The 18738-nt window shown below is 34.8% G+C and overlaps 1 protein-coding gene across 4 annotated transcripts in view; it reads left to right on the top strand.

Moving 5' to 3' along the window:
- DNAI7 (dynein axonemal intermediate chain 7) overlaps positions 1-18738 on the top strand; it is a 71677-nt gene that overhangs the window by 23584 nt on the left and 29355 nt on the right. For 3 of the 4 annotated variants that reach the window (XM_007075618.3, XM_015534621.2, XM_042991962.1), the window contains 7 exons: positions 692-773; positions 4073-4164; positions 6159-6260; positions 7124-7261; positions 12114-12260; positions 14825-14928; positions 16716-17025. In XM_007075618.3, coding sequence (XP_007075680.1) covers positions 692-773; positions 4073-4164; positions 6159-6260; positions 7124-7261; positions 12114-12260; positions 14825-14928; positions 16716-17025 — 975 coding nt within the window. The remainder of the gene's footprint in view (positions 1-691; positions 774-4072; positions 4165-6158; positions 6261-7123; positions 7262-12113; positions 12261-14824; positions 14929-16715; positions 17026-18738) is intronic. The other variant, XM_042991963.1, reaches the window with a different exon arrangement.

Below are 18738 nucleotides of genomic sequence, written 5' to 3'. Positions count from 1 at the left end.
CCATTTTCATTTCTATCACCTTTCCTTGGAATCTCCCCAGTGTCCATGAACTTGTTGGCCTTTCCAGTGCTATCCCATCTCCATATCTTATTGCCTGCATTTCCCTCTTCTTGAGATAGGAAATACTCTTCCCTGCATATTTGCATGTTAAAATCTTCTGGGCACAAACTTAAATACTACCTGCTCTATTAAAATTTTACTTCATTCCAATTGTTGAAAATAATCTCTCCTTCCTCTAAACTTAAAAATGACTCTCTGTATATCTGTTAGTCATAAAAATATTTTTAATTATTATAGGCATGTAGTAGTATTAAAACTGTTTTTACATATATTTTATTTTAATCCTTACAACAATAAAATGAGGTCTTATTTAGCACCATTTTAAAGATGTGGAAACTGGGAATAAGAAGCTTATTTAAGTTGTATACTATTAATTATATAATAATTAAATTGTCACCATCACTGTTGCCTTTTAATAACTTTGCTTATTTTTCTTACTTGTTTCCATACTTTGTCCTCAATACATTAAGGCAAGGCTTTGTACAGGATAGGTAGTCTTTATTTGAATGAATGAAAGACTGGATTCATGGAAGTAAAAGTATTTTTCATAATTACTATTTGAGAGGTATGTATTTTATGCATTTGAGAGATATGTATATTAGTAGCCTTTTTTTATGTTATGACATTTAAGTCTGCCAGGAAGAAGAAAATCACCAAAGCTGAACGGTTAAAGCAGCTACAGGAGGAGGAGGAGAGACGGCAAAAAGAGGAAGGTACAAAGTACATAGTGATACTATTTTCACATGTAGGGACTTAAACAATAGTTGATATTTCTATATTCCCATCAATATTTTTAAAAAGAATTTTCAAAATTCTTCAATTTTTCAAATTTCATCTGTTTATTTTTTAATTTTTAAAAAAATTTTTTAATGTTTATCTTTGAGAGAGAGACACACACACTGTGCGAGTGGAGGAGGGACAGAGAGAGAGGAAGACACAGAATCCTAAGCAGGCTTCAGGCTCTGAGCTATCAGCACAGAGCCCTACGTGGGGCTCGAACCTGCAAACTGTGAGATTATGACCTGAGCTGAAGTCAGACCCTTAACCGACTGAGCCACCCAGGCGCCCCAAATTTCATCTGTTTTTTATTTTTATTTATTTTTATTTTTATTTTTTTAATTTTTTTTTAATGTTTATTCATTTTTGAGACAGAGAGAGACAGAGCATGAACGGGGGAGGGTCAGAGAGAGAGGGAGACACAGAATCGGAAGCAGGCTCCAGGCTCTGAGCCGTCAGCCCAGAGCCTGACGCGGGGCTCGAACTCACGGACGCGAGATCGTGACCTGAGCTGAAGTCGGACGCTCAACCAACTGAACCACCCAGGCGCCCCTCATCTGTTTTTTAAATAGTTATCTGCTATTTAAAAGGTACCCAGAAAGTTTTGTTACTATACATCAATCACTTTGAGATATATCTTGAAGTGGAGTTGCCAGATAAAATACAGAATTCCCACGGAGGGGCACCTGGGAAGCTCAGTTGGTTAAGCATCCAACTCTTCATTTAAACTCAGGTCATGATCTCAGAGCCATCTTATCGAGACCCACAGAGGGCTCTGTGCTGACAGTGTGGAACCTGCTTGGGATTCTGTCTCCTTCTCTCTCTCCCTCTCTCTCTCTCTCTCTCTCTCTCTCTGCCCCTCCCCAGCTCTTGTGCATGCTGTCTCTCAAAATAAATAAACATTAAAAAAAAGTACAGAATGTGCAGTTAAGTTTGAATTTCAGATAAATAATAGATGATTTGGGATAATTTGTTCCATGCAATATGGAACATACTTAACCCCCCCCCCCAAAAAAAAGGCTATTTATTTATCTGAAATTCAACTTCATCTGAGCACCTTGTATTTTTATTTGCTAACTCTGGCAATCATGTCTTGAAATGTTTATGTTTACCTATGAAATTAGGGGCTTTGGTGCTAATTCTACAGTACGGATTCTGAAACTTAAATTCATTAAATATGGGAAATAGGAAATAGACACTAACAAGAAATGCACAGAACAGCCTAAGTTATTATAGTTTAATAATATGCATTTGCCAAATTTAATCATTTGTAAAAAAAAAAAAAAAGTAAATTAAAAATTAATAAAAATATCTATTATTTAAAATAACAAAAAGAGATTTAAAAAACCGGTATACCTTTTAGCATCAAGAGCATGTGTGGGAGTGCCTGGGTGGCTTAGTTGGTTTAGCATCTGACTCTCGATATCGACTCAGGTTGTGATCCCTCGGTTGTGAGATGGAGCCCCACCTCAGGCTCCACATACAGGGTGGAGCCTGCTTGGGATTCTGTCTCCTTCTCTCTCTCCCTCTCTCTCTCTCTCTCTCTCTCTGCCCCTCCCCAGCTCTTGTGCATGCTGTCTCTCAAAATAAATAAACATTAAAAAAAAGTACAGAATGTGCAGTTAAGTTTGAATTTCAGATAAATAATAGATGATTTGGGATAATTTGTTCCATGCAATATGGAACATACTTAACCCACCGCCCCCCCCAAAAAGGCTATTTATTTATCTGAAATTCAATTTCATCTGAGCATCTTGTATTTTTATTTGCTAACTCTGGCAATCATGTCTTGAAATGTTTATGTTTACCTATGAAATTAGGGGCTTTGGTGCTAATTCTACAGTACGGATTCTGAAACTTAAATTCATTAAATATGGGAAATAGGAAATAGACACTAACAAGAAATGCACAGAACAGCCTAAATTATTATAGTTTAATAATATGCATTTGCCAAATTTAATCATTTGTAAAAAAAAAAAAAGTAAATTAAAAATTAATAAAAATATCTATTATTTAAAATAACAAAAAGAGATTTAAAAAACCGGTATACCTTTTAGCATCAAGAGCATGTGTGGGAGTGCCTGGGTGGCTTAGTTGGTTTAGCATCTGACTCTTGATATCGACTCAGGTTGTGATCCCTCGGTTGTGAGATGGAGCCCCACCTCAGGCTCCACATACAGGGTGGAGCCTGCTTGGGATTCTCTCTCCCCTTCTCTCTCTGCCCCTCCACTGCTTGTGTGCTCTAAATAAATAAATAAATAAATAAATAAATAAATTTTTTTTTTTTAAAGAACCTGTGGATTCAAATTCATGTTTTAAAAGTCTGTCCACAGCTCAGAGCCTGGAGCCTGTTTCGGATTCTGTGTCTCCCTCTCTCTGACCCTCCCCCGTTCATGCTCTGTCTCTCTCTGTCTCAAAAATAAATAAACGTTAAAAAAAAAAAAAGTTTAAAAAAAAATAAAAGTCTGTCCTCAGGCTCCACGTTGATTTTTTTATATACAATCATTATTAAATCCTTTTTAGGTGGCTCATGATAAGAATACAGTATCAGGATCTAGAACATGGGGAAAGTTTTATTATATTGGATTAAACTTATATTCTTCAACATATCTTTCATATTTAATAGTGAAAGCAAGAGAGTTTAAGGTAATTGCTTCTGGAGGTGCCTGGGTGGCTTAGTCAGTTAAGCATCTGACTCTTGATTTTGACCCAGGTCATGATTTCACAGTTTGTGAGATTGGCCTGTTGGGCTCTGAGGGGACAGCACAGAACGTGCTTGGGATTCTCTCTCTCCTTCTCTTTACCCCTCCTATGCTTACACCTGTGCACACTCTCTCTCTCTCTCAAAATACATAAATGAACTTAGGAAAAGTGGTAATTGCTTCTAATGATGTAGATATAAGAAACTTATGGAAATCTGAAGATTTTACCTCTTCTTAATTACCTATGATAGTTCTGTCATTTTTTATTATTTAAAATTATTATTGGATTGCTATAAATTTGGAGAAGAGAAATATTATTATGGGCCTATTTTTTTTTTTTTGGCCAGAAACTTTGAGTCATGTTACTTTTTTGAAAGAAATCCAGCATTTGTCTTATTTCTACCACATAATATAGGCTGTAAGTTCTATAAAATATTTCACTACCATTATATCTTGAAAATATTTTAAGTAATTTTAAGGGATTAAAATTAGATTGATTTAATCACTGAGAAAAAATTTTTTTGGTTCTTTAGAGGAAACCCGTGTGAAACATGAAAAAGAAGAAATGGAAAGACTTGAAAGACAACGGGTTGAGAGAGAAAAATGGCATCAACTTGAAGCAAAAGTATGTAAACATTAGTAATGTTATTAATGAAAACAAACTATGTAGCTATCAGATCTGTTTGGCCATTTAATGTCACTCTCCCCCATACCTACCACTAATGTTTAGGCCTATGTAAACTGGTTTAACTCCTTTATTCCTACCATAAAGAAGTGAAATTATTACCCACAATTCACAGATAAGGAAATTGAGGAAAAAGGAAGGTAAGCAGCTAATGAGTTGGAGCCAAGACTTAGACATAAATAGTCTCACTTCAGAGCCCTTGCTTGTAGGCATTAAGTTATTTTTCTTGATCTGTTTTATAGATAATTAAACAGGGCTTCCTCCCCCAAAACTCAAATTCTACCTCTCATATTTTAGTTTTACTTCTCTTTTTTACCAGAGTTACCAGGATTTTTCATATCAGTAGTTCTGATCTCGACAAGCCTCATAACTGTTAAAAATTGAAGGCCCCCCCAAGGAAATTTATTTATGTGGGTCATATTTCTCAATATTTACCACATTAGAAACTCAAACTGAGAAATTTTAAGACACATCATATTAATAGACATTAAATATTATATAAAATAAACATTAATAAAAATAAGTAAATATATTAACATATTTTAAGGAAGAAAACTATTGTACATATAATTATATATTATTGAGTTATAATTGACATATAACATTGTATTAGTTTCAGGTATAAATATGGTGATTCAATGTTTGTATATATTGTGAAATGATTATTCCAGTAAGTCTAGTTAACATTCATCACCACACATTCTATATGTTTTAAATTAGAGAAATAAGTGGCATTGTTTATATTTTTAAAGTCTCTTTGATGTCAGACCTAATAAAAGACTGCTAGATTCTCATATCTATTCAGTATTCTGTCTGTTACAATGAGTTTTTATCAAAGTGCATAAAGAAAATCTGGCCTCACACAGAATCATAGTTGGAAAAGGGTAATATTGTAATAGCCTTTCAGGTAATTGTGGATATTCTTTTTGATTCTATACCAAAACTCAGTAAGTCATAGTTTCTTAATATGGAATGTGAAATCATATCAATGAAGTTTTCAGAGTGTTATACTAAAACATTGATCTGTCTTACACTTTAAATTGATCTTGTATCCATGTATGATTTTGAAATATCATACATTGGTTGCTTAGAAAAACTTGATTTACTGAATAATTTCCTTCCAAATGTTGACACGTTTTTATTATTAGTTACCAAAAATCACATGCATTGATGTCTTCCCCAATCAAATCAGAAAGGTTTTTAAGGATTGAGAAAATGTCAAGCTCACAGTGGTCGATACAAGTTTTTTTGTTTAATTTGAATTTTTATTTGAAAGCTTGAATTTTATTATTGGTAACAAATACTTTTAATTCTTTCCTGAAAGTGACATACTCAGTGCATTCATTTTTGAGAGTGTCTGCCAAAATACTCAAATAATCATGCAAGCAGTGGTTTCTCAAGACAGCTTTGTCCTTTGAAACATGGCAGAACGCTTTATGCATACTTCTCGCTTTATGCACATAGAACAATCAAAAGACTTATGCTGAAGGGTTGACACTTAACAAAATTAATAATTTTCACTTCCTCAGGTCACTCTTATATGAAAATGGCTGTTTACTACCCGCAAACCCCAAAGAATATGACTCCTAGTATAGCTTGTGCCTTGATTTGTGCTGAGACACCAGCAATTTTAGACCATTTTGCACCATTAGTGTAAATGTATACACTGCAAAAGAGGCAGATACTGTTTCAGTATAATTATGAAAACATATTTGACCTCACAGATCCCTGAAGAGTCTTGGGGACCCACCAGGTGTCTGCAGATAACTTGCAAACCTCTGTTTCAGAGGAAACCTTTTGGAAATACCAGTTACATTGAAACTAATTTTAGTGTTCATTTTGAAACTCAGTATTTTGCCGAATAAAGTTTAGATGCTACCTGTGAAACATAAAGCTAAAATTAAAGAGCCCACCAATGTATCCCCATGCAACAGGATCTAGAAAGGAGGAATGAAGAACTTGAAGAACTTTATTTATTAGAGGAGTGTTTTCCTGAAGCAGAGAAGTTGAAACAAGATACTAGATTGCTTTCTCAGGTAAAACTGATTTTGTGTGTTTGTGTGTGCCACAAGAGGAAATTATACTCTGATATCCTTTTTAATCCCCTCAGATTTTTAATTTGTCTGTAAAACATCTCTAATTTGACAAATCTGTCATATTGCATGTAGCAAAGTAAATTCACATACCTTTGTAGAAAACTATTGTCAATAATAAGACCCTTGAAATTTTTGTATCTTTTGACTCTGATTTAATTTTGGGGGAATCTATACTGAAGAAATTATTCTGAATTAAAACAGAAAACTTTGAGCTTAAGTCAATCTAGCATTGCTCAAAACAATGTAACTTTGGAAAAAAATAAAGGTTATTATAAGGAGAAAAAGAAAAAAAACTATAATAATATGGCAAAAGATGATTACACTATAATTTTAAGCAAAGTACAATATGATTACAAGTGTAGAAGTTTCATAGACTGCAAAATGAATGGAAGTACTCATACTAAAATGACAGTGGTGATTAACAATTAGTAATAATTTGGAAAAAAAAAACCCACAAAAAACAGTAATAATTTGGTAAGTAGATATTAGCCCAAGTGTTGGCTTTTGTAAATACAGGAGCTATATGTTTAGAGACGAAAGCAAAACAAAACCAACTCATAAATACTGTTTTTTAAAAATATGACAATTACTAGAATTGCTATTTATTTGAACTAGTGAGGCTTATAAATTATTTTGATATAGAGAATTTGGTTATTATAGAGATATCTCAAGTAGGCAGTTAAAGTCATAATTTTTTTCACGTAAATTGGGAAAACTAGATTATGAGAACTGATACTTGGAAAAAAGTTATTTAATCTTTGCATTTTCATCATTGTGACCCTTCCAACATTTTTATTCCACAGTGGAATCACTACATTCAATGTGATGGAAGTCCTGATCCTTCAGTATCCCCAGAAATTAATACTTTCATTAGTCTGTGGAAAGAGGAAACAAATGAGACTTTAGAGGAAGTGATCGCGAAGAGTAAATTAGTGCTAAATGTATGTCCTAGAGTATTACTCTGTAATTTTAAGTTGTTTAAGTTACAAATTGTCTGGTATCGACTCCAAAATAGAAATAAATTAAACAAATATATATTTGTATTTGCCAATTAATAACACTACTGCGTGTTTAGATATCGAGAAAAATATTTAACCTTTCTCTTTTTTTTTGTTTTTACAACTCCCATTTTTATTTTTTATCTTTGCCACCTTAGATAAGGTCTGTATAGCATAAATGTGAAACATTATGTGTCTAATCTAAGCAGGGGAAAAAAAATCAAGTTGCATCCATTTATGTAGATAACTTGGAGGGAAAGTGCATGATTTTATCTTGAGTTGAAATTTTCCACTATTTGGTGATTCACTACACATACTTTTCTATGTCAACTATGTGCCAGGCACCTACTCTTCTAGGCATGAAAGAACAAAGATGAAGAAGAATATCCTACCTTCTAGTTCTGCAAATAGGATGGATAGGCTACCCTGAGAAACTAGCACTTTATGATGCACTTAAAAATGCTAAAAAAATAATGTTTTAATGATATTTAAGTTCATTGCCTATTTCAAAAGAAAGTAAGGGAAAATCTTGGAGGCCATAAAACAATTCAGAAAAGTGGGCAAATCTCAAAGTGAGTGGCTTCCCAGAGACACCACTTTCCAAGAGGCTTCTTTTTCTGTTAAGTCTTGGGTTAGCATTGGTTTAAAGGACCATCAGGAAGCAAAGCCTAGGGTCCATGCAAGGTGGCAAGTTGGATCAGAAACTCCATGTATGGCTGGGAGCCTCAAAAAGTTATTGTGGATGATAGGGGAAATACCTGCTCTGCAAAGGGAGATGATAAGAACTTGTTTGGCTCATCTTTAGCTTATTGAAGGGAAACAAAAATGTCTCTACTGAGAATTCTTAATCACAAGTGAATCAGAAGTTGTATTGGAAGAATTTACCAAAATATAGCACACAGAAAGAGATAAAGAGATGGAAAATATTAATGAGCAGTTAATGGGTATGTATGATAGAGTAAAAGGGGCTAAAATGCATCGAAAAAGGGTACCAGAAGGGAATGACAGTATTCAAAGAGAAAATGGCTGACATCTTTCCAGAATTGAGGAAAGATACAAACCCTCAGATTCAAGAAACCCAACAAATCCCATTAGGATGCATAGAAAGAAACCCATACTAGGCACACTTACATAGTAGTAGGAACTGGAAGGAATTCACTGCACTTGGTCCTATTCTAATGCTTTTTGTTGCAATTCCTCACCACATTCTTGTGCTGCTTGTCACTGGGGTTTACTTCTTCAGCATGTTGTTATGAAGATGGAGTAACTCCAGACCATTAAGCTCATAACATGCATTGCCTAATTTGATGTGGGCAAGCATATGAGATCCATTTTACATATGTAGAGAGAAAAACTGTGACTTGCTTAGAGTCTCCTATGAGACTTTAAATAGGGCTTACTCTGACTTTCCAGCAGCTCCCAAGCCTCCTGTCCACTGTGAGATATTTGGACACCAGTGAATTCATTGTACAGGGTTCTTGCCATTGCACATCCTCTCTGCCGGCTGCCATGGCATGCTGCTGGCCCAGGAAGCCAGTGCTCTGCAATAGCTGGGAGAGAGTGGGAAGTAGCACTGGAGTTCACTAGTGATGAGCTGGAAGTGAAATCTTCCTATTATGAGAGTGGGTTACAGAAATAGAAGGAAGAAATAGTACAGAAAATGAGGAAAGGGCAGGTAAAACAAAATAGGAGAGGAGGATGATCATAGCAATAGGAAACTAAAGAGGGCAGCACTTGAGGAACAGAAAGAATTGGATAGCAGTGACCCCACGGTAAACACTAAGTTCCAAATTATCAAATGTATTTATTTGGCAAGCTCTTATATAATACTTACTGTTCCAGGCTTTAGAAATAGTTACTTGCTGAATTCTTATAATAACCCTAGGAGGTAGGCACCAGTATTCTCATTTTACAAATGAAGAGGGCATAGTGATGCACAGAGGTACAAAGATGTTATATAACTTACCCAAGTCCACACTGCTAGTAGGAAGTGGCTAGGATCGAAGCCCTGCATGCTGGCTTAAGTCCATACTGCCCTCCACCACAATGCCACCTCTCTTAATTGAGAAAATTTCTAGGTATTATCTGTGTCAGTGTTCAAAACTAAATCCTGCCACTTATTAGTTAGTTGTTCCTTGGTCATGCTGTGCCTCAATTTCTCTCAACACTTTAAATATCTCCACTCTCTTCTTGATTAGATGATTTCTGGGAAGTTAAATGTAATTCGTAATTTTGTTTCTCTTAAGGTAAGGTGTTGTTTCCTCTGGCTTCTGTCGGGATTTCTTATCTTTGATTTTCTGTAGTTTGAAAATACTATGCCTAAGTGTAGTTTTCTAGGGCATTTATCCTGTTTGGTGTTCTCCAAGCTCCCTGAACCTGTGGTTTACATGCATGCTATACCTTTTGTAGTTGTCCCACAGTCCTTGGATACTTTGTTCTATTTAAAAAAAATTTTTTTTTTCACTTTTTGTTTTCTTTGACTTTAGTTTTCAAAGATTCTATTGTTATGTCCTCTAGCTCAGAGATTCTTTCCTTTGCTAACTCCAGTCTACTAATAAGCCCACCAAAGGCATTCATCCATTTCTATTTGGTTCTTTCTTAGGATTTCTATCTCTCTGCTTTACGTTACCCATCTATTTATGCATGCTCTCTGCTTTATCCAGTAGAGCCCTTAGCATATCAATCATAGGTGTTTTGAATTCCTGGTCGGATAATTCAATATCCCTGCCATGTGTGGTTTATAATGCTTGCTTTGTCTTTTCAAATAGTGGTTTTTGCCTTTTGGTATGACTTGTAATTTTCTCCTGATAGCTGGACATGATGTACTGAGTGAAAGGAAGTGGTATAAATAGGGCTTTAGTAATATGGCTGTGAGGTGGGGCTGGGGAGGAGAAGAATCCCATAGTCCTGCAATTAGGTCTCGGTCTGTTAATAAGCCTGTATCTCTGCATGGTGAACTTCACAAGTGTTTTTAATTTATTTTATTCCCCTCAGGTGGGAGGGGATGGCTAGTGCTAGCTGGAGTTATTTCCTTTCCCCCAGGTGAGGGAGGCTTTGATATAAGTCCCAAAACTTAGGCTCTAGTTAATTAGTTTCCCCTAAGATCAGGCCTTGTTAAGGATAGAGTACTCTGGTGTATTTCAAAACCGTTCCTTTTCCCTTCCCTCTGCTGGAAGTAGGAGGGGATTCTGCTCCCATATTTATTGTGAGAACCTGGTGGAGCATTTGGAGGTAAGTCTCACAATATTGTGGGCTCTCCTCCTTCCATGGCTGTGCTCTCCTGGAGTTTTTAACTCTCAAGAGCTGTCCACACTAAGCCTTCAGTAATTTGTCATTTGCAGTTTCAGATGTTCTTATCTGGCACTGGTTTCTGCAGTGGCTTTTGTTCCTGAATATACCATGGTAAGCTAACTCCTTCTGTTCACTTATAGGTCTTTCCAGTCTTGAGATCAGGCATTTGCCCAGTCTCCTCCCTTCTTGTTGATCGAAGAAGAGTTGTTGATTTTTCAGTCTGTTGAGCTTTTCACTTGCTGTTAGGAAGGAGTGGGGTCTTTCAAACTCCTTACCAATGGAATCAGACTGCCTTAGTTTCCTTATCTATAAAAATAGGCATAATAACAGTATCTACCTGATAGAGTTATGATGAAGGTAGAATGAATTAAAACATAAACATTTAGAACAGTTCCTGGCACATAGTAAGTGTAGGAGAGGGGAAATTCTTCTATCCTTCAAGCTTTCAGCTGGACTGAGAATTCAATATACATGAGACATGCATGGAGACCCAATAATGAAATTGAAACCCAAAGAAATGACCAAGGCAGGCAGTTTTTATACATTTTAGACAATCGATTTGTGAGGAATTTACAAGATAAGGAAAATAGGTGTTTGTGAGCTTTAGTTAGTAAGGAATTCTAAGTGGAGTTTGGTCTGATGTGGTAGATTAGTAAAAAAAAAAAAAAAAAAAAAAAAGTAACAAGGTTTATTTCTACAGTTTTCTTGAGTTTAAAGTTCCTATCTCTGGTCTTTTTACTTCTTAGTACAGGGAAGGTATTTTCATACGGGAGATTTGTTTCCTGCTTTCAGGAGACAGAGGAGGGTGCAAGTGTCTTTACACTGGTTGCTTCTCAAGTAGCTTCAATTCAAAGTGATCAGTATGCCATTGTGCTACATTTGGGGGTGGCCTGCCGTGGGCACCTACATAAATATTCAGTACATATTAGTAACTATCTGCTCTTCCACCTTCGTCTCATTCTCCTTCTCATTATTGTTTATTTGCTTGTTTTAAATTTTTTTAATGTTTATTTTTGAGAGAAACAGAGAGCAAGTGGGGGAGGGGCCCAGAGAGAGAGACACACAGAATCTGAAGGAGGCTCCAGGCTCTGAGCTGTCAGCACAGAGCCGGACTTGGGGCTCGAACTCACAAACTGTGAGTGAGATCATGACCTGAGCCGAAGTTGGGCACTTGTCTGATTGAGCCACCTAGGTGCCCCTCCTCCTCATTATTGTTATATCACTATTTCTATTGTTCCATTGTCTTCAGCATCCAAGCTATGCCTCCTCTATAACTTGCCAATAGTTGAGAATTTTTATAAAGGAGTATCTGGAGGAAATATTTTTATTTTTCCATGATCTTAAATAATACAATTAACACAAGAAAGGATTTTTATGTTTTACTGATGATATGATGTGTTCGTCAATTCTAAAGTGATAGAACATTGCCTTTTCACTTTTTCTTTGACTATTTGTCAGAAGTTTATTTTTAGAGTAAATTTTTACTTTACATTTTACTTTATAGTTAATTGAGAAATTGAGATTACTTTTATTGCAAACGCCATCATATGATTTGGAAGATAAAGCTATAATACAATACCAAGGATCAATTCTAGAGCTGCAGGAGCTCCTCCACCTTAAGTTCAATGTAGCCACAGAACGACTTCTCAGAGTAAGTGTGATTATTTTACTCATAACTTATGATTAACTTTTATAAGAATGAAAACTTTATGCTACATAATAAAACATCTAGCATCCTTTTTTAATTAAAAGGCTATGGAAAAGTCAGTAGAATAATAGGCACATACATTTATCCGGATCTAACCACCATAAATACTTCTTTTTTCCAAATTTTTATTTATGTTTATTTTTTGAGAGGGAGGGAGAAGAAAGCAAGCCGGGGAGGGGCAAAGAGAGAGGGAGAGAGAGATCCTCAGCAGGCTGCACGCTGTGATGCGGGGCTTGAACCCATGAGCTGTGACGTGAGATAATGACCTGAGCTGAAACCAAGGGTCAGATGCCCAACCAGCTGAGCCACCCAGGTGCCCCCAACCATAAATATTTCTAAAGAAAAAAAAAAGCATTATCAATGTAGTTAAAGTCCAGTTTTTTTCTTATACTTGCTAAGGTTTAGTGGGATCACTATGAAAATAAATTCGCTAAACATTGTATGTTAGATATTCACTACTCTAGATAAATGAGTTGAAAACAATTATAATTATTGGTAGTCACTCTATTTTTCCCAATTATCTTATCGCTAAAAATAATATCGAAATAACTGTAAAATCATTATTATACCTTAGGAAGTAATAATTCCATACTCTAATATCCAGTCCATATTTAAATTTTGGCTACTATCCCATGAATGTCTTCTATAGCCGTTTTTGTTTTATTTTGTCCTCTAATCAGAAAACAGCCTTAAGGTCACACATGGTTTGTGGTTATTTTGGTTTATTTTGGTCTAGAACATAGTCCTCTGTATAGTGTTGGTAGCATATGTTCTAACTACAAAAAGAAATGCAAAGAAGGCTTAAACTTCACTAAATTTATTGTTAGTAATATTCATATAATTTTGCAACTCTTTGATTTGTAAGAAAAACAGGAAGTATATTAAAATTATTAGTAATCAAGATTATTTTAAGAGAAAAACAGTACATAAAAGATTAGGAAAAAAATACTGTAATGTTAAATTTGAAGTGGAGATATCAGTATGAAGCAGATTTCTTTTTAATCCTTAAGATGGAACCAAGTCTAACTGGGGTAAACAGCTGATTCCGGGTCTGGAGCAAGGACAGTGAAAGATGAGATTGAATTATCTTGTGCTAGAAAGCAAATAAATACTTACACACTATTGGAGTCATATCCAAAGGCATAGAACTAGCCTAAAGAAGCTTTCACTGGTCAAATTTGCAATAATTTGAATATCACAAAGAATAATCATAATTGATTATAACACATTAAATAAAGAAAAATCCATGGGTCTAAAGTGATAACTCCAAAAAGGAAGGGGGACAGTGGAGTAGGGGGAACGAAGAGTTCTTTACAGAAGAATGCCATCTGATAAATGTAGAAGGAATTGTAAGTTAGAAAGTCACCATTTTTCAGTCCCCGATTGTAATAAATGATAAGGATCATTTTCACCTAGATAATTAGGTGAAAAGTTGTTGAAGAACACCTGATTCTCCTAGTGCCAAAGTATTAGGCCACAGATTATTTATTGATTGGGGAAAAGTATACTTTGTAACTGGGAGAGTATGGGTACTTACACCTTAACCAAGTGATCAAGTCCACATTGTTAATAGTGGGACATCATAGAGCTCCTGATAGGATGCAACATGAAGAACACAACATAAGGTCCAATGCCTTCTTGCCAAAAATAACTAAGCCTATGTACACACCTAACTTTCAAAAAAGTTACAAAAAATAAAGGGGATAGAAAAGCAAGTTAAACAATACCATGAGGAAACAATCAGATAAATTCACAGTGTTCTACAAGACAGCTATTCCGGATACTTCAAAAGGTAATGTCACCTTTTAAGGAAAAAAGTGTGGGGGATCAATGACTTTTTAAAAATTAACAATATATTCAATCTCCAGTACTTCTAAGGTTTTACAATATGGCAGCTATACACATACAGTATTGACTTATTTGAGGCATTTAAGAGAGCTAACATGCAACAAGCTCTATTTGTTTTTATCAAACATTCTTAAGAACATCCTTAAATTGTGCATTTAATGTTGGACATCAAGTGTCAGACTAATAAAACAGGACTCATTTGGATTTCATAAACTGGAAATTTTGTTTTCTAAATTTGATAATGTTCAGAAATGAACTAGCTTTTGCAGTAGCATGATCTACATTTTAATAAGGTACAGATAAAGAAGCAGGTGTATAGTTAAGATGAAAAATCATGATAATGCTAAAATTGAAAAGGGTTCATGGTAATCATGATAATGCTAAAATTTTAACAGTAATCCTGGGAATACAGGAGCAATTTTAATCCTTAGAGACTGTAAGGGAAACTGAGTGCAAAGGTGAAGCACATTTGTATCATTGAAGTTCATTTGTATCATTCAGAAAATTTTTTAAAGCAATTTTTTGTTAGTTTGATATTTTTACCCAGATTACTCTTTTAAGTAATAAAGGGAATCTAACACCTAAGTAATGAAATGACTCTTGTAAGTTGCATAATTTATGAGGCCTCTAATCTTTTATGTTTTCTTTTTCTGTTACAGCAAGCTAGTACATTAGCAGATCTGGATAGCGGAAATATGGAAAAAGTCATTCAAGATGAAAATGTTACTGTATATGTGTGGGCAAACCTCAAGAAGAATCCAAGGTATTCCCATGGGTGATACTGTAGGTCAAAAGACATTGGGAGTCACATCATGATGACCAGGCATATGTCTTTTGCATAATAGTGTGGTATACATGGATAAAACCTATGTTAGGAAGTCAGCCAGCTGGAGTTTGAATCACAGAACTGCCATTTATTTACCTGAGGCAAGTTACTTAGCCTTCTGGAGCTTCATTATATCAATGGTCAACTGATGATTATATTACTTAACTTAATAGGATTGGGTTGAAGGTTAAATATTAATATAAAAATCATAGCATGATGTTTAGTACAAACAAATGCTGAATAGATAAATGTCTTCCCCTTTTCTTTACCCACTTAATTCACACCCCCCATAGGGTGGTAGGTGCTTTCTACATGGCAATCTAAAACTTTGAAAATCTTTGTGAACTTTTTAAATAATACTTAAAAAATACATATATATATATATAAATTATATTTAATTATATAAATTGTATAAATAATTGTATATATATTATATATAATTAAATATATGATGTATAATTATATAAATTATATAAATTTTATTTAATTATAAAAATAAAATATATTTACATTATATACATATATATTTAAGTGATGTTTCCCCACTTATTTACAGGTAATAACATCTTTCTGAGAAATGAGAGTGATAATGATAAATTTATAATTACTTCTGCTATTTAATCTTCAACAGTTCAAATTAATTGAGTTAGTATGGCAGTGAGTTCTAGGGGAAAAAAATTGCAAAGTAAAAGTTAGGAGGCCTAGGTTCTGGTCCCAGCTCTGAAAAGGCTAGTCATATGATAGTGGAAAGAATTGGACTTTAATTTTGATATTTAGTAACAGGAATGGACAAAATACTTTCCAAGTTACATTTGCTGTAAAATACTCTGGTTTAAATCTAATGAGACAGTGTATTAATATAACCCTTTTCATTATAAAATGTGTTGCCTATAGAAATTACTCTGTATAATTTTTAAAGAAGTAAAATGAAATAGCCCTCTATTAACTGTCCAGATTTAAGAAGAGAATTAGAAGAGAATTAGATGGTGTCTTTTTACTAAGATAGTGAATAGTGGAGGCAGAAACAAGTTTTGTTTTATTTGATGATAATGAGGGGGGCTGCAGGCATGACGAGTTTAATGTTGGGTCTGTTGAGTTTGAAGTACTTGTGAAATATCCAAGTGCAACTGTCTGAAGGCACTGAAAAAATCTGAGTTGATCTATTTTGGGGAGTCATTATCATAGATCAGTAGTTCTTAACTTTTTGGGAGTCATAGACTCTTACAAACTTTATTACATACACATCATAGATAAGGGCATTTTTGGGCCTCTTAAAGCCGATTCAGGGATCCCTCTTCTGTCCCACTACCCCATCCCAAGACACATAGAACTCATGTTAAAAATGCCAGATTACATAAGTAATGATTGAAGCCATCAAAATAAGATCCAAGGAGAATATGTAGAGGGAGAAAGAAAGAGGGCCTGGATAGAGAACTGAGTAATATAATATCAACATTTAAGGGACAGGAAGAAAGCCATACAGGGGAAACAAAGAAGGACCTGCCTGAGATAGAAGAGAAGAGTATGGGGTCATACATCCCAAGAGAGTGTTTTTGAGAAGGATAACACTAGCAACTGGGTCCAAATTGCAAAGCAAGCAAGCAGGCATGGGTTGGGACTCAAACCTGTGGCAAAATTAAAGTGGAGAGAAATCTTGCTTAGGTATAGATTCTCAGCAGACTTTGTTTTCTACAGTCTCACCTTTTTGTTAAAATCATTAACAGGTATAGAAGTGTCAGATTCTCTGAAACACAAATTAGATTTGAAATTCCAAGGATTTTAGCAACAAGTGGCATTGCTATACGACTCCTGCATACTCACTATGACCATGCCACACCACTGCGCCCTGTTTCAGCATCATTACAAGGACATACTGCCACAGTAACTCACTTTGTCAAAGATGAAGTTCAGAAGGGAGAAACAGAAATCAGCAAAGAGCTCCAAGAAGAGTATAAGCAACAAGAATGTGAGTCTGTATCAGTTTGTGAGGAAGAAACAAAAGTTGAGGAACAAGGTGATACTGAAGTACAAATGGTAGGACACATTTTTTAAATGTATACATTTTCTTTATGTAAAAAATGTTATTAGATTCCCTTGAAGCATTCTCAAGATTTTTTTCCTTAACAACTAAGAAATTGTCTGAAAGCTGCTTTCTTGCCAGTGGCTCAGTTTTGAATGTATATATTTTCTTCTTGCCTTTTATTTATAGTCACTATTCATAATTGAGCCTGTTGTTTCCACATCCTAAAATTCAGCACAGGAATTGCTCCTTTTTATTCTAGGGATATGCCTGAACAGCTTTGAAACAAATTTAATTTTTGTGTATTTTATTTCCAACTCACTTAAGGGAACTTGTCATTAAATGGAAATTTGTAGTAAATACTTTCACTAACTGAAGGATTATCTTACATTACTTTCTCACCTGTTGGTTTTATAAGGTGGAATTTTAGAAAGTAAAATTGATTTTCTTAAACTGCTGTACTCCTCTCTTAAAATTGGACATCTTTAGATATAATAACATATTTGGGCAATTTACTAATCCTACTCCTTTAGTTGTTTTCTGCTCTTTTCTATTTCTGGGATTTTCAAGCCACTTACTTTTTATGTTAGAATTAACTGTGTCTTTAGAATTTTTCAGAACTGAGTGGCTTTTAAGTTTGGCCGTAAACAATCTGCATTTTAGGAAGGTCCAGAAGTAGCAGGTTTTCCTACAAGTGCTAAGACACGATATGCATTGTTTTATTGGTTTATTTTCTTTAAACAGGGTTAAGAATTAGATTGAATACAAACTTGAAATCAGAATAGGAATTTATTAGATATTCTAAGAATAAATTTAATTGAAAAATTCCACTTTAAATATTACACCAGAATAAAAGATTATAAAGATTCTTTAGCAATATAGAAAATGGATATGACATGATGATCGGTACAAAGACTAGTATTTAGAGTATGATTACAAGCATGTCAAAATGAAAAGGAATAGGGGAGGAGAACCCAGAAACTTGTATATAGCTGACATTTTGGAGAGGTGGGAAATGATTTGCTCTTTTAAAAAAATTTTTTTATGTTCATTTTATTTTTGAGAGAGAGAGAGAGATAAAGTGCGAGCAGGGGAGGGGCTGAGAGAAAGAGAGGGAGACGCAGAATCCGAAACAGGCTCCAGGCTCTGAGCTGTCAGCACAGAGCCCGATGTGGGGCTCAAACCCACAAACTGTGAGATCATGACCTGAGCTGAAGTCAGTGCTCAACCGACTGAGCCACCCAGGCACCCCACAAATAATTTTCTCTTTAAAAATTCGTCACTTAAAGAAATGATCTTTGAGCAATCCTATAGCTTTAAAAAAAAAAAAACAAAAAAAAAAAACTTAAAGCTTAAAAAAAAAAAAAAGCTTAGGTAGCTTGGTAGCTTCACTAGAGTTCATATTTCCTGTTATCCTGCCTTTCCTGAACATACGGGATGATTACACTCTTCACCACCTTGAAGTTAGGCATGACCATGACTTGCTTTACCTGATCAGATGTGAGTGGAAGGGACATACTGATTTCTAAAGGTGGGAAAAATAAAGAATGAGTAAATGGGCCCTGGACTTGACATTGTTTAAATATGCAGTAAAAAAGGCCAAAATGAAAACCCATTAACTTAAAATTTGACAGGATTCATGGTTGAACATTCAGAACTGTTAGATGCAAAAAGCATCTGAAAATGTTTGATCTTGATCTGATTAAAAATGTTGGATAATTTCTCTC

This window comes from Panthera tigris, chromosome B4, assembly GCF_018350195.1.
Source record: "Panthera tigris isolate Pti1 chromosome B4, P.tigris_Pti1_mat1.1, whole genome shotgun sequence".
In the NCBI taxonomy this organism is placed as follows: Eukaryota; Metazoa; Chordata; class Mammalia; order Carnivora; family Felidae; genus Panthera; species Panthera tigris.
This window is presented reverse-complemented; position numbering and strand designations above follow the sequence as displayed.